This window comes from Engraulis encrasicolus, chromosome 18, assembly GCF_034702125.1.
Source record: "Engraulis encrasicolus isolate BLACKSEA-1 chromosome 18, IST_EnEncr_1.0, whole genome shotgun sequence".
In the NCBI taxonomy this organism is placed as follows: Eukaryota; Metazoa; Chordata; class Actinopteri; order Clupeiformes; family Engraulidae; genus Engraulis; species Engraulis encrasicolus.
The window spans coordinates 8,787,919-8,803,179 of NC_085874.1; the positions used below are offsets into that span (position 1 = coordinate 8,787,919).

The window sequence follows — 15,261 nt, forward strand, 5'->3', positions numbered from 1 at the left end:
CACACACACACACACACACACACACACACACACACACACACACACACACACACACTGCTCTGCTGGTAGGATACCTTATATTGTGCAGATGGACAACTGCTGTTGTTCTCTTCATTTCTCAACTCTAACCTGTGGCCGTGGTGTGATTGGGTGTGTATTACTGATTGTGTAACACACTCACATACTGTATGTTGCATATTATTCAAGTGTGCATCTCATCTGTTCAGACACACGCACACACACACACACACACACACACACACACACACACACACACACACACACACACACACACACACACACACTCACACACAGCAACTGACACGTAGCTAGTCAGTTAGCAGCATAGTTTTTTGGCAGATGCTGTGTAGCTCACCAGTGCAATGCAGGGTAGGAGTGCTATGGCTATCATATGACTTAACATGCTAGCAGGCCAGCGAGTCGCATTAGCTAGGAGTGTACAATTACTGTGCCTCTTTATATGTGGGTCAAAGAGGTCAGGTGGTACTACCACAGCTAATGCCCATAAATGAATTGGTATTTAATGCACTTCAATGAATATGCTTTTTAGATAATCCACTAAAAACAAAACAAAACATTTTATCCAAACAATAGTGGCTTTAGCTGTGGTTGCACAAAATGCCATTGACCTATGTCTCATATAAGCTAGGAGTGCTACGATTATGCCACTTCACATGCGCTTTGCCACACAGACAACTTGCTAAACATCTTGAGTGAATTCACATCTGTCTTAACTATTGTTGAAGTAATGGAGGATAAACCAGAGGACTCCAGTAGCAGCAGTTTAAGCGCTTCATCTTAGATGGCCTGTACTGTATACTGTAAGTCAGTGATCGGAGCTGCTGTCTGCAACACCCCACCACACTATGAAATGTACATAGTCGCCTTCAGAAATCTTAAATTCTATTAATAATGTGTGTTTTTCGAACTAAAGAAATGTATTTTGCTAGTGTGTGTACCTGTTAATTGCAGATGTTATCAGTATATATATATTTTTAAATGATCTCTGTGTAAACTGAATAGCTCTCTGCTTGAATGCTTTTACAAAGACAGCCTTATTTTGATGAGTGATGTATTCAAATCTACAGATTATATAGCAAAAAGAAATGTAAAGTAAATGGGAGAAAGTAACATTTGGAGAAGAAGAAGTTGATACTTCTTGACATGCAGCCCATTCATTGTAGGCTATTCTGAATTAGCCAGGCCGTCCCGTCCTAGTGATGCAACGCCGTTGGCGTTGCTACTAGCCAGGTAAAGAGGAAAGCAAGTACTTTCTGAGCTCCGGAGAACTTGGTAACTCCACCCACTTTGTCGGGAAGCAATCAACTTTGAGCAGCTCCAACGGCCCCGGGTAGAGGCGTGTTTAAAGCAGTGACGTGATTTAAGCAGAGACGTTCTGTTGGGACTAAGAAAATACTGTATTTGGTTTAAACTTCGGCACAGCCTTTTCTGGCCTCGACCAATAGCAAATCAAGGGAGGTGGATCAACCATTGCTGTTTGAGAAATGTGAATTGTGCTCTAGGTCAGACCGAGTCTCGAAGAGATTTGAAAGTCGATGATAATCATGCCAATTCTGAATTAAGTTCATTCCATCAGTTTTGTTTCTGTTTTATTTAGTTTTGTTTTTAACAGTTTGTGTACTCCAAGGGGCCAAATAACCTGTTCAAATGTGAAGTGATAAATGTTCAAATTCACCAGCCACTCAACAGCAAAGCATCATTCTGTGTTTGGAGTCTACCGGCCGCTTTCATATTGTGTTCTTTTGTAGGCCCTATCTGTCTGGTGCAGCTTTGTCAAACTGCGAAGCTTGCACACTGGACAAACGTCATCGTATGGTGTCATTTGCAAATGCAGTTCTTTTATTGACTGGTGCCAATTTGACTTTCTTCTCCAGACATTTGTGTTGTGTCATTTGTTACATAGGATTTGCAACTCCAAGTGCGCCTTCAGTTCAGGCTCTGCTACGTGTCTGTGCAATCATAGCGAGCTATTGGTTTGCTGTCTGCATTGCAGTCATGCTGTGTTGTCCTTTGTGATGCTTTTGGAACGGGGGTTAGACCACGTGTGTGTGTGTGCGTGCGTGTGTGTGTGTGTGTGTGTGTGTGTGTGTGTGTGTGTGTGTGTGTGTGTGTGTGTGTGTGTGTGTGTGTGTGTGTGTGTGTGCGTGTGCGTGCGTGCGTCTCTGCTTTGGCACCAGCGCTGGATGTTTAAAACAAAAGATTTGTGTTAAATTATATTTCTGAATATAATATTTACCTGTGCAATAACTTTTTATATTATACATTTGCTGCACAGAACTGCACTCCCTCTAGAATTACCGGTCAAACTGTATTCACTCCCAGTTATGCAGTGTGAAGAAATGAGAGAACCTTGGCCTACACTATTTTATTCAGTAAAAGTTTGGTAAGTAATAACACTGACAAAGATTCGTCTGTTTAATGGAAATGCCCATTTTAAATGTTTAACTTTACTCTAAACTGCTGCATCCATATTCGCTGAAGTAGCAGTAGCAGTAATCTGCTGTATCCAGTGATGTTTGGAAAGACATGGGACACTTGACACTTCTCCAGATTGATCATGTGATGTGGAGATAGAGCAGCATACAGAATAGGCTACACGCCAGCCTTCCCTTTGCAGCCTACAGAGTCGCAATATGAACACTACACTAGACTAGACCCACAGGACCTTCACAGAAAAGTTTCATTTACTTGTAGTATAGTCCTGATTTCTGCTCAGATCTACGTACATTCAGTTACAGAACATAAGCTAAATAGGAAGCACGTATCAGTGATTTTTTTTTTTTTTTGAGAAGTGGCTCTTTGCTTTGCTGATTTTTCTGTAACCTCAATGCTGAGTGTGTTTATTTGTGATGTAAGTGCTGTCCTGCTGACTATCCTGATTGTGCACCTGAGTAGGCCTAGATGCCTGCAGAGTATAAGAAAAATAAATCTTTATTGCAATTTCAGCAGTGTATTTGTGAGTTGTTGTTGTTGTTGTTGTTGTGTTTTTTTTATGTTTTAAAGAAAAACATACCTACACAAATGTATGCAATTTAATTTGCAATTTGTAGTTGCTTTTGCCGTTATTCTAAACATCGCTTGACAGATGCCAACATGCAATGCAGTTATCCCACACATTAAAAGTATGCCTTTACAGACCGAGAGTGGGTTAAAAAAAAAGATAAATGAAAACAACATTTTATAAGTCAATCATGCTCGCCTATGCTGTGAATCTAAATTTAAACTCGACACAGAAACATTTTTGTAATCGGTCCTTTAATTCTACTGCTGCGGCGCGCGGGTCAGAGTTCACCCAATGCGTTTGTAAAATGGCTGCGGAACCGACTCGGGAATGGGATGACGAACAGCTGAAAAGTGATGATCTCCCAAAGAAAGACCTCATAAAGTTCATTCAGGACAATGCTGCACACTCGGTAAGGCGTACACACTTTGGCTTTAAACTGGGGGTATTCATTGTGATGTGGACCCTGTAAACAGGCTTTGAAACATCCCCAAACCTGGCCAGTCGCACATGTTAGCCCGGCTGCTAAGTGTAGCCTATGCGAAATAGCAGAACGTGGGTTTCAATAGACCCCCGTTACACTGCTGCAGAATGATGGATACTAACATGATACTCCTAGATTGTCTAAATTAATCACTGATTGCTGTGCACAGCAGATTGTCTTAGCTCTGTGCCAAATGCAATTCAGAATTTTTTTTAATATGTCTGCCCAGTGATTTTATCACTACGTTTTCCCAATGTTTGGGCTTTAGTTTCGTTCTCATCTTGTGAAAAATGCTGCATCCCACAATGAACTTAAACGATTGTGCTGTTTTATTATTCCAGTTTCTCTCGGAACACAAATTGATGGGAAACATCAAAAATGTTGCTAAAACGGCCAAAAAGGAACAGTTGATTGAAGCCTACAATCAACTTTTCGAAAGCAAGGTATGTTCACTCAAAGTGATGCTCACATTCCACATACAAATAGATTCATTCATTCATTCATTCATTCGTTCATTCATTGTTCCACCGCCTGTTGTATTATAATTTCTCTCTCTCTCTCTCTCTCTCTCTCTCTCTCTCTCTCTCTCTCTCTCTCTCTCTCTCTCTCTCTCTCTCTCTCTCTCTCTCTCTCTCTCTCAGCGGTTTAAAGGAACAGAGGTGGAGGAGGTGACCCAGAGTGTAAAGGCAGTGAAGATTGAAGACAAGCCAAAGACAGAGGAGGTGGTAGTGGATGAGGTATGTTGGGGCTCTGTTGACCTTTTTGGCTTTGATCTCATGCTGTTGGGTCCGAATCTGTCATGTCAGCAAAATGGAGCCTCAGCTCAATGTCTTCTGGGCAGCCTGGGTCCTCCCAAGTTCACAAAGTGTGTGTGTGTGTGTGTGTGTGTGTGTGTGTGTGTGTGTGTGTGTGTGCGTGCTGTGATTACTAATATACTAATATAATAGTATTGTAAATATTTAATAATTGCAATATTACAACACTGAACTCTTGAACTCTTCTGGTCTTGTGGTGTCAGGGTCCCCCTAAGTTCTTCAAGTCCGTGCTGAAGAAAGGAGACAAGACCAACTTCCCCAAGAAGGGGGATACTGTGGGCTGCTGGTACACCGGAACACTGGAGGATGGAACTGTCTTCGACACCAACGTCCCCACCAGTGAGAATACACAAACACACGCACGCTCACGCACAGTGTTTCCCGCAGATTTTTTGTTCGTCAAGGTGGTGGGGCGTTAAAAGTGTATATGTTTTTTGGTTAAGCGACTTAAGAAGTTGCATTCAAAACATGAAATCTTTATCTTTTCAGGGGACCTAGTCATGGTGGTAGGTGTTTCTTGTCACGGTGGCCACCTTAAAAAATAAAGTGCTGGGGGAAACCCTGACGCACCGCACACACACACGTTTAGTAAGGGATGTGTGTACTAAGGGACGTGTTTATTAAATGAATAAAAATACCACTTATTGATTGGTTTATTAAGTGGTGTTTGTATTAATTTATGGATCGGTTTATGATGTGTTTGATGTCCCTGCAGCCGCCAGGAAGAAGAAGCAGACCAAACCACTGACCTTCAAAGTGGGCCTGGGCAGGGTCATCAGAGGGGTAAGAGAGTGTGTGTGTGTGTGTGTGTGTGTGTGTGTGTGTGTGTGTGTGTGTGTGTGTGTGTGTGTGTGTGTGTGTGTGTGTGTGTGAGAGAGAGAGATAAGGGCACTTGGTACTAGTGACTAAAGGCAAAGTGTGGTATAGAAATGTAACTGTTGTGAATGCTTGCTAATTGTGTGTGTGTGTGTGTGTGTGTGTGTGTATGTTTGCGTCCATCCGACCAGTGGGATGAGGGCATATTGACGATGAGTAAAGGGGAGACGGCCAAACTGGAGATCGAACCAGAGTGGGCGTACGGCAGGAAGGGGGTGCCCGACAACAAGTATCCTTTACATGAGCTATACACCCACACCGGGCAGTGTGTGCGTGTGTGTGTGTGTGTGTGTGTGCGTGTGTGTGTGTGTGTGTGTTGGGGGGTGATGCTATACAGCAAGAAGGGGCCACCCGACAAAAACTATCCTTCAAACACAAGTAATTCGCTGGGAGGGAAAGAAAGTGGGTATTTCTCAAATTGAAGTGTCGTAGCCTTGCTAGGACAAGTAATGCCTATTTGCGCTCGGTGTATTCAATTATTAATTACGAGAGAGAGCATACCTGCAAACTCGTCACCTTTTTCCTCGGCCAATTAGGTCATTCACATGAATCATGTAGAACCGGAGAGTTGGGGGTTTTTTTGGGGGGGGGGTGTCACCATTAAGAACACTACAAGATTGGAATAATGTTGCCTGCTCTGATGAGTCTTAATATCTACTGCAACACTCAGGTGGAATGGTCAGAATTTGGTGTCGGCAACATGAAAACATGGGTCAACCCTGCCTTATATCAATGTTTCAGACTGGAGATATACAGCTCCAGGCCACTTTATTAGAATAGCATGAAAAAGTTTATTTATTTCCATAATTCCATCAATAATGTTAAACTGTCATGGATTGTAGATGCATGGCCCAGTTGTTTAACTATTCCAATCATTCAAGTTTTTCTTTTTACATAATTTGGCCTTCCAGCTCAAAAAACCCATGAATTGGGAAATTCGCATTATTAGAATATTGTAAATAATATATATGTATATAATATAATATATAAGTAATAAGCAATAAATATGTAATAAAATCACAATTTGCTTCATCAAAATTCGTTTCACATCAGTGCACATCAAATCAGTTGAAATTTGGTACTTTCTACATGCAATGTTCAATACTTGGTTAGGACTCTCTCTGTCTTAATAACGGCCATGATGCGTTTAACATTGAAGTCAATGGCAGAAACAGTGCATGGGAGTAATGAAGGCCAGATATCCTTGATGCTTTGCCGTCAGCTGTTCTTGTTTGTTGACCTGGTGTCCCACACTTCACTCTTCAATATACCCGTAGATACCCATGCTACGTTTTGGTGTTAACTCACCAGTTTAATTCTAACTCACCAGAAATAAAACCCCATTCATTTTCAATGAATCTACAGGGTATATTGAAGAGTGAAGTGTGGGACACCAGGTCAGCTATACAAAAACAGCTGACGGCAAAGCATCAAGGATATCTGGCCTTCCATTACTCCCATGCACTGTTTCTGCCATTGACTTCAATGTTAAACGCATCATGGCCGTTATTATTAATAATATTAAGACAGAGAGAGTCCTAACCAAGTATTGAACATTGCTTGCTGTGTAGAAAGTACCACATTTCAACTGATTTGATGTGCACTGACGTGAAACAAACTTTGATGAAGAGAATTGTGATTTTATTACAATATTCTAATGATGCGAATTCCCCAATTCATGTTTTTTTTGAGCTGGAAGACCAAAATGTGTAAAAATAAACAATTTAATGATTGGAATAGTTAAAACACTGGGCCATGAATCTATAATCCATGACAGTTTAACATTATTGATGGAATTATGGAAATAAATCAACTTTTTCATGCTATTCTAATAAAGTGGCCTGGAGCTGTAATGGGATAAGGATATTGTCTTGGCACTATTTGGGCCAATTAGTACCAATTTATCTTTGTTGGAATGCCACCGCCTACCTGAAGAACCGGGAGGGGTGAAGTTTGGGACTATTGGCTTTGTTTTATTCAAAGGATAACACTGGCTTCCCGCCTAATTGTCTTAATTCACTAAAATGAGTTTTAGCCTTCTTGGTGTTTGCACTGATGCACCTCAACACACTGAAAAATTCTTCTCTACATGCCATATTTTGCCAACATGTTCTTAAACCCATCTATAATGCTAGTCCATTTTCAGTGTATTTAGTGATGCACCTAAGCCCATCTGTATTGCAGCCTGTTTGCCGCGTATTTTAACCAATTTGTAATGGGAGAATTTTTGCTGTGTATTTCATGTCGTTTACCTTTAACTGCCTCAAACCAGAATCCCCCCGAACGCTAAGCTCATATTTGAGGTGGAGCTGGTGTCCATCGACTAAGTACGGAGGGCCATGGATCACTTCTTGGTGTCCATCGACTAACGCTGGATGCAGAACACAGCATATGGTTCTCCTCCGCATGCACTATACACGTACACATACGGATGCCACAACAGGGGTCCTACAGGCCCCCAGAAAGCAGGCCATCTACACACATGCCTGATGCCGGGTCATCGCACACAAGGCCGTCTAAACATATGCCTGTTTTCACTGTATTATAGAACTGAGCATTTCTGTCCTCCGGGGCAATGTTTGTTTGTGTGTCTGTTTATTCATCTATGTTTGCCTTTGGAATGTATGTCTAATGCAGTGTACAGCTTAATAAATAAAATTTCAAAATCTGACTTATGTATGGTCATCAGTCTCAACAATAAAATGTTTTAAAGGGACACTGTGCAGGAAATGGTCAAAAAAGGTAACTGCAACAACTATGCTGCTCATTGAAACTGGGCTGCCTATTGCCAAATTTGATCTTTACATGAAAGTTTACTAAGTAATAAACAAATATTTTCTACTATGGTCCAAGTACAGTCATTTTTGCAGCTAAAAATGGCTATTTTTGGAAATTCAAAATGGCGGACCATGGAGAAGATTCCCCTTTTCATGTATGAAAAGTGCAATTTTTCCAGTCATAATGAATACTTAGAATTTGATGGTGTTACGTATTCATGAAAAAGGTAACATTAGTGAATGGGCAGCATGAATTCTGGAAATAAACAAAACATTTCACACAGTGTCCCTTTAAGGTGCACGGTGTAGGCTTGTGGCTAGAGTAGGTATTGCAACTATTCTGCTCATTGAAACTGCTATTGCCAAACTTGATTTAGACTTTTCCTGAATGTTTACTAAGTAATGTTTACTAAGTTTACTAAGTAAGTAATACTAAGTACTAAGAATGTTTACTTCCATTTACTAGTATGTGCTAAGTAGAGTAAGTTCTGCAGCTAAAAATGGCCATTTCTGGAAATTCTAAATGGCGCACATGAAGATTTACCTTTTCATGTATGAAAAGTACAATTTTCCTATTTTCATTCTATAAACTGACTTTCCTATGAAATTCTCTTCTCAGCAATAACAGGATAGAGATTTTCCCCAGTATTATGTCCAAGATGGAATTCCAATATGTTGATTTAAAAAAAAAAAAAATCATTCTGGGTGTCTCTAAGCCAGGGGAGGTAATCTTGTGAAAGCAGTGACTTTGTCCTTCCAGCCACCCTTGACGAGTGTATCCCAAGTAATAGCCCATTGCACACAGGTGGTCAATTATGATCAGGTCAACTGACCATATTCCACAAGAAGTGCGTAACTTTTGTGAAAGTGAAAGCCCATTGGGAAACTCCAACTCCCATTGTCATTGTGACACTACACAAGTGCACACGGCACACAACGAAATTGCATTTATGCCTCACCAGTGCAAGGAGGCAGGCCTCAATGGCGCCCCTATGGAGCAGTGCAGAGGGATGGTACCATGTTCAGGGTACCTCAGTCATGGAGGAGGATGGGGGAGTGCACTGGTTGATTACTCCCCCACCAACCTGGCGGGTCAGGAGTCGAACCGGCAACCTTTGGACTACAAATCTGACACCCTAACCGCTTACCCATGAGACTGCCCATTAATTGTGTGTATACACTGTGTGCAGAATTATTAGGCAAACAAGTTTTTGACCATATCGTCCATTTTATGCATATTGTCCACCACCAGCCTTTATGGACATGAACACATAGTGGATTTAAGCATTCTAGATCATGCATATTTGTATAATAAGAGACGGTGTGATCGGAGGAGCCCAATACCCTATATCAGGCCATAATTAATGTGCATAATTATTAGGCAACTTTGTTTTCCTATGGGAAAATGGGCCACAAAAGAGATCCAACAAACTGAAAAGACTATGAACAATGTGTAAGTCTTCCAGAGGGGTGTGGCTGTCTTGAAATATTGGTCGCATCCATCTAATGCATCAGTGTCACATGACATGTACTCACAAAGTAACTGCCAGATTGAGAAGAATTGAAGATGAAACTACCACAAAACTATTACCCCGCAGTGCTGTTATATTCTAGAACTGAAGCAGTCATTGAGTGTCCACAAGAACATTGTATTCCAATCACCAATCCTTGGCCAAATTTCACAGCAGGTGCAAGATACTGTGGTCCGTAGACCTCTCCAGGTCTCTAGCTAACCATTAGATGACCAGGTGTTGGATTAGATGTGAAATTTGGTCAAGGATTGGTGATGATCTGAGGGTGTTTCAGCAAGGCTGAAATATATCAGTCATTTTCATCTTTGCAAACAGCGAGTCTCTGATTCACCACACAAAGTTACCATGGGCCATAACATGATTCATTCTATTCTGACAATGCCCCTGAATGCTGAGGACAGTTTTTGTAAAGTAGGACAATACTCCAGCCTCTCAGCTTGCCAATCAAGCTGTGGATGGAGGACTATCAGATCAATACCCTGACATGGTCAGCCCAAACTCCAGGCCCGAACCCTCTTGAAAACCTCTGGAATGTGATGAAGAGGAAGCTGGATGGTCACAAGCGATCAACCTAAGCTCAGCAACTTGAATTCTTATACCAGGCCTGGAATACGGTACTCCAAGAACAATGTGAAGGACTAATGCAGTGTTTCTCAACAGGGGTGCCGGGGCACCGCGGGCCCCCCTCAGGGGTGCCGTGGAAAAGTGGATGATAAATAAATGATGTAATATAATACATATTTGTCTAAATTGATTAGTTAATGCTAGTCAGTGGAATCTTTCATCTGCCATTTACGCACAATTAAGTAAATTTAGGTCACCCCAGTAAGCTGCAACTTCGAACGTAGGTCGTGTGACCAAATGTGTTACTTTTCTAAGCTTGTGTGGTATCGGATGCGATGCCACGTTACCGCTTGTTGGTTTGGGGTGCCTTGAAAATTTTCATGAATTGAAAGGGTGCCTCGCCTAAAAAAAGGTTGAGAAACACTGGACTAATGGACGCATACCAAAACGCATTTAAGCTGCTACAAATCGGGCTTATTCCACCAAATATTGATTTCTGAACTCTTCCTTCAATAGTCAATACATTACTATTATGTTTGAGTTAACATCATGTTTTCATTGCCTTTGAGATTTGGAAACATTGCATCATGTGTTACTTTGACCATTTGAGATTTTCTGCAAATAAATTATCTGAATGACAATTTTTCCTTTTGGAATTCGGAGGAAATGTTGTCGGTAGTTTATAGAATAAAATAGCAATGTTTGTTTTACTCAAACACATACCTATCCATAGCAAACTCAAAAAAACTGAAAATTCCGGAGTGGTCTCAATTTTTGCCAGAGCTATATATAATGAGAACCTAGACTGGAACCAGTAATTTTTTAACAACTGAAAATGAAGTCGGACACCAAAAGCTCCCGTGTCTTAATACTTTTTGTTAGTACTGCACCCATTTGAGACAGTTGTGCGCATTTTCTCTGCTAAACTTGGAACATGTAATTTCATGACCTTCAATCATTTTCCACCAGTTTAAAAAAGGTTATAGTCAAGTATGGGAATGGAGAACATCCCATAAATACAATTATCTATAATAAAAGTGCAATATTGCCTTGCTATCAAATTCCCCAAGTTTCAAGGCCTGGGAGAGACCTCACTAACACTCCATCAGATGAAGGAAACATGACAAATTTAACTAGCAACAGTAACATCATACAGTCTTAACTCACCACGCGGCTTTATTAACTGCAAATTAAAACAAAAATAAAGAAAGCCTTGACCAAGTAATTCCAAATTAGATGTTTATTGTGGAAAGGGGTTTGGTCGTGTTCTCCATAGTGAACTAACAAGGTCTACGAGAGCCAATTAGTCAATTAGGAGTTGGCGTTGGGGCCCTTCTTCTTGCCGAAGGTGGGCACTACGTTCACGAAGCGCCTGTTGTACTGGATGCGGCGCTTGGCACGGCCCGTCTTCTTCTTCTTCTTCTCTTGCTTGTCCACCTGTGGGGGAGGTAGAAACACAACTTCATTTAACACAGGCTCTCTGGCAACTACAACCATATAACATTCCTAGTGCTTTGTCCACCAGAGGGGGAAGATATGAGGCCTTAGACAGTCCTACCGTGTGAGTGGTGGATCAACCAGCTATTTCTTAGAGAATTTCTCAGACAGTAGTGCAAAGGTCCCTTGTGGGGGGTACAACACAGCAAGTTCTTTGCCGTGTTCAAAGACCCAGGTGGGTGAAAAGATCTGGTGAGCCCTACTGCTCGTCCACCTGAGGCAGGGGAAGAATAGCAACTAACGCTGTGTGGCAACTAGTCAGTGCATTCCTAATGGTTATCCACTTGGGGTAGACGATAAATCTGTTAATGGAATGCTGTGGCAACTATTAACTATTAAATCAGATCTAATGGGTCCAACTGTAAGGGACATGATCAATATCCAGTGTGCTGTGTTTGATGAATTTTATACTGTTCTTTTTTCTCTTAATTTTTAGGAGCGAACAACATGTTTCGCCAAGTGCGTCTTCAGGTTCGTCCTGGGCGAAACGCATTGTTCGCTCAAAAAAATAGAGAGAAAACAAAGAACAGCATCTTGTGTGCAGTGTTTAATTAACTTTTTACATCTTACACCTGCACCTGGACGGCTGAAGAGTTGTGCAAAAGGACTTTCATACACTTTGTAAGGCATATAACTTAAATGGACAAGCAAGAAATGGAATAGAACCTTGGAGACACTCTACACAAGGTCAACAAGCGACAGCAAAGAATTCAGCGAGGGTTTCCATGCAGTCTTTCAGATCATGACAAGCACACACAAGGCAGCATGGAATTTCCCAGGCAGTCTTCAGTGGAATTGTTCTAATATTGAGCTCGATTAATTTAGTAACTTGTCAAATGTGCGCTGTACTCACTTTGGGGGTCTGTCCTCTCACTTTGCCGGCACGGGCCAGGGAACCGTGGACTTTACCTGTGACACACACATTAAACCATTATTAACCATAATCACACTTCACCACAGCAAAAATGTGTTGATCATAACGACTTAATTTTATATTGGGGTTTTAAAGTAAGCCAAGTGTGTTTTACAAAAGGAGGTTGGGATGATGTCTAGGGAGAGAGTGAGTGGGTGAGGGAATAGACACAATATGTTTCAGATTACAAGAATAAGGCAGGATCAAATGAATCAGTATCTGTACAGTGAAAGAAAACTAGGGCTACCATGTTTAATTATGATAGCATTATCATAACCCGCCGTTATCATAAAAACCACTCTCAACTATAGCAAAAACCTGTGACCTGAATGCTGCTATTGGGGGTTTAGGGAGTAGGTCTTGTGTCCAGAGGGTTGCACGTTTGAAACCCACCCTAACCACCAAGTCATGGCAAAAGTCCCCTGGAACAAGGGGCACAACCACACAGGGCTGTAGCCAAAACCCTGTACCTTAAGTAACAGAACGCTTGTGAATTAAACTATCAGCTAAGGGTCATGTAAAGTAAAAGCCTTCAACTAACCTCCCAGGAGCCTGGCGACCACGTCGAGGGTGCTGTGTTCAGTGACGCCACAGTCCACCAGGGCGGTGCTGTCCTCCAGAGGGGCACCAGCCAGCAGCAGCACCTGGTCCTCTACCGAGATGCCCTCCAGGGTCTGGACATGAGCCTATACACAACACACGCCGCAGTGAGAAGAGTCCATCATACCATGAGCTTAAACACATCACACATAAGAGCACTGAGTAGGGTCATCTCACACATCATCCACACACACCCATCTAGGGTCTGGAACACAGACAGACACGCAAGTACCACGCGCACGCACCACACAGGATGGGCATGAGCCCGTTTTTAAGTAACAACATAGACACAGTGCTGAGTTGGGGCCTAGTATGCATGGATAGACATCTCTCGCTCACACACACACACACAATCTCAAGGGGTTGTGAGCAGCATCACAGAGACAGGTCCATCTCACATTGTGCATTTATATCCAACACACATTACTTTGTGGGTACGAGATTAAGCATGCAACAGCACCAATTATACAGCAGTGTGTGTGTGTGTGTGTGTGTGTGTGTGTGTGTGTGTGTGTGTGTGTGTGTGTGTGTGTGTCTCCCCTTACCTTGAGGTCCTGGACAGTCTCCTGTCCGGTCACCTCGAGGGTGTGTGTGTTCTGGGCGCGCAGGAAAAGCTGCATTGTGATTACTGAAAACAAGACATTGCAATATTATAACAACTGTTACAAATTAAAAACACTGATTGACAACCATCTTGATTACTATGCCATTATCCATGTCCACCTCTGTCACACCAGACTTGTACTGTTACATCCTATTACATAGTCAGGGCTACAAATGACCAGCCAACCGGCCAGACGCAGTTTAAATTTTAGTTTAGTAACTTACTGACCCATTGGCGAGGGTCTGTTTGGCTAGTGATGAAAAAACATGAACATCAGCTAACCAAGTCCTAGTTAGTGGCCTTCCTGCCAATGACGTCGGGATTTTGACACGGCACACGTCAATTGTGTACACCACTTCAGCTCAATACACTGCTTGGGTATTAGGGCAAATGTATGACAGATAGGCTTCTAAACTATTACAGCGGCGTCTTTCAAATGAGTGAAAGCGATGGTAAAAACGCGTAGAAGCCACATCCATCTAGTTTGAGTAGCAGCCTGGCGCACGTCACCGACATTACCAGCTAGCCCTGGACGCAGATGGCTAACTGAACTATTAGCTACTTCGTAAATACTCAGATTGTAACTTGACGTTAACGGTGCGCCCACACATAATTAATATATCGTGCACGTTACACTTCATTTACTGGATATTATGTTGTCCTCTAGTTACCAATAGATGCGTCAAGGGTTTCTGTTGATTTTCAAGTACGGCAGCAGACAGTGAACAACTTGCACGGTGTTCTGCTGGCTACTTATGGCTAACAAGGCTAACGACTGATATCATGTGGTACACGAGGTTCCAACAACTCTCATAAAATGGCGACCTTTGAGCCTTTTTGTCACTTTTTACCACTACAACGTTTTGTTAACAAACCACGCTACCTATATTTCACGCAAAAATCTGGGTAGGACACTAATTAAAGCGTTTTAAAAGATAATTCATCCAGGCCTCACCTCGTTGGGTGCTAGTCGCTCCACACTAAACGAGAAAAGGACCTGAGAAATTTGCCTACGCGCATGTGCAGCCTAAAGAATCATGGGAACTGTCTACGTAAGACTTAAACCCCGCCCATAGCCGCTCTGCATTTTTCCCTCTGGATGTTTTCATGTGGTTTAGGGCATTTTTGGGGGGCTTGAAATCATCTCACACAGTAACACCTATCTGTTTGCCCCCATACAGGGGAATCAGGCATAGGCGGCGGCCTACATGATAAGATGGGAGTTATGTTGCAAAGAGCACCTGCACTGGTATGCCGCTGATCACCTTTTCAGATAACTTAAGTACAGTTCATCATCTGTAGGCTACAGTTAAAACCTACATTTTCTACTAAAATATATGGCTTATGTTTTCATACTAAGTATGTCCCTGGAGAAAATTATATCCAGACAGTCAGCAGAGTGAGAAAACTAAACATGTGATCAATTATCTTTAAATGACGAGGTGCAGTTTATTTCAACCTGTCACCATTTCATATCCAGACACTGTGCTCATTACGTAAGTGTTGGCGAAGAGTGCCATTGTGTAATCACATTCATAAAATTTAACAGGTCCACC

General features: G+C 42.0%; 2 protein-coding genes across 3 annotated transcripts; one reads left to right on the top strand and one right to left on the bottom strand.

Annotated features, from left to right (window-relative positions):
- Positions 1–3,315: 3,315 nt before the first annotated feature.
- fkbp3 (FKBP prolyl isomerase 3) lies at positions 3,316–7,889 on the top strand. Its single transcript, XM_063222934.1, has 7 exons — positions 3,316–3,455; positions 3,869–3,970; positions 4,169–4,264; positions 4,546–4,681; positions 5,058–5,125; positions 5,350–5,447; positions 7,491–7,889. The coding sequence occupies exons 1-7, from the start codon at positions 3,351–3,353 to the stop codon at positions 7,543–7,545; spliced, it is 660 nt and encodes a 219-aa protein (XP_063079004.1). The 5' UTR covers positions 3,316–3,350; the 3' UTR covers positions 7,546–7,889.
- Positions 7,890–11,313: 3,424 nt separating this feature from the next.
- On the bottom strand, positions 11,314–14,775 carry faua (FAU ubiquitin like and ribosomal protein S30 fusion a). 2 transcript variants are annotated; one of them, XM_063222935.1, is made up of 5 exons: positions 14,661–14,775; positions 13,647–13,729; positions 13,043–13,187; positions 12,442–12,497; positions 11,314–11,528 (listed from the first exon to the last, which is right to left on the bottom strand). In XM_063222935.1, exons 2-5 carry the CDS (start codon positions 13,719–13,721, stop codon positions 11,403–11,405), a joined length of 402 nt encoding a protein of 133 aa, XP_063079005.1. In that variant the 5' UTR covers positions 13,722–13,729; positions 14,661–14,775; the 3' UTR covers positions 11,314–11,402. The 2 variants fall into 2 exon arrangements, with proteins under 2 accessions (XP_063079005.1, XP_063079006.1); XM_063222936.1 differs by having other exon boundaries at positions 14,377–14,699.
- Positions 14,776–15,261: the final 486 nt, after the last annotated feature.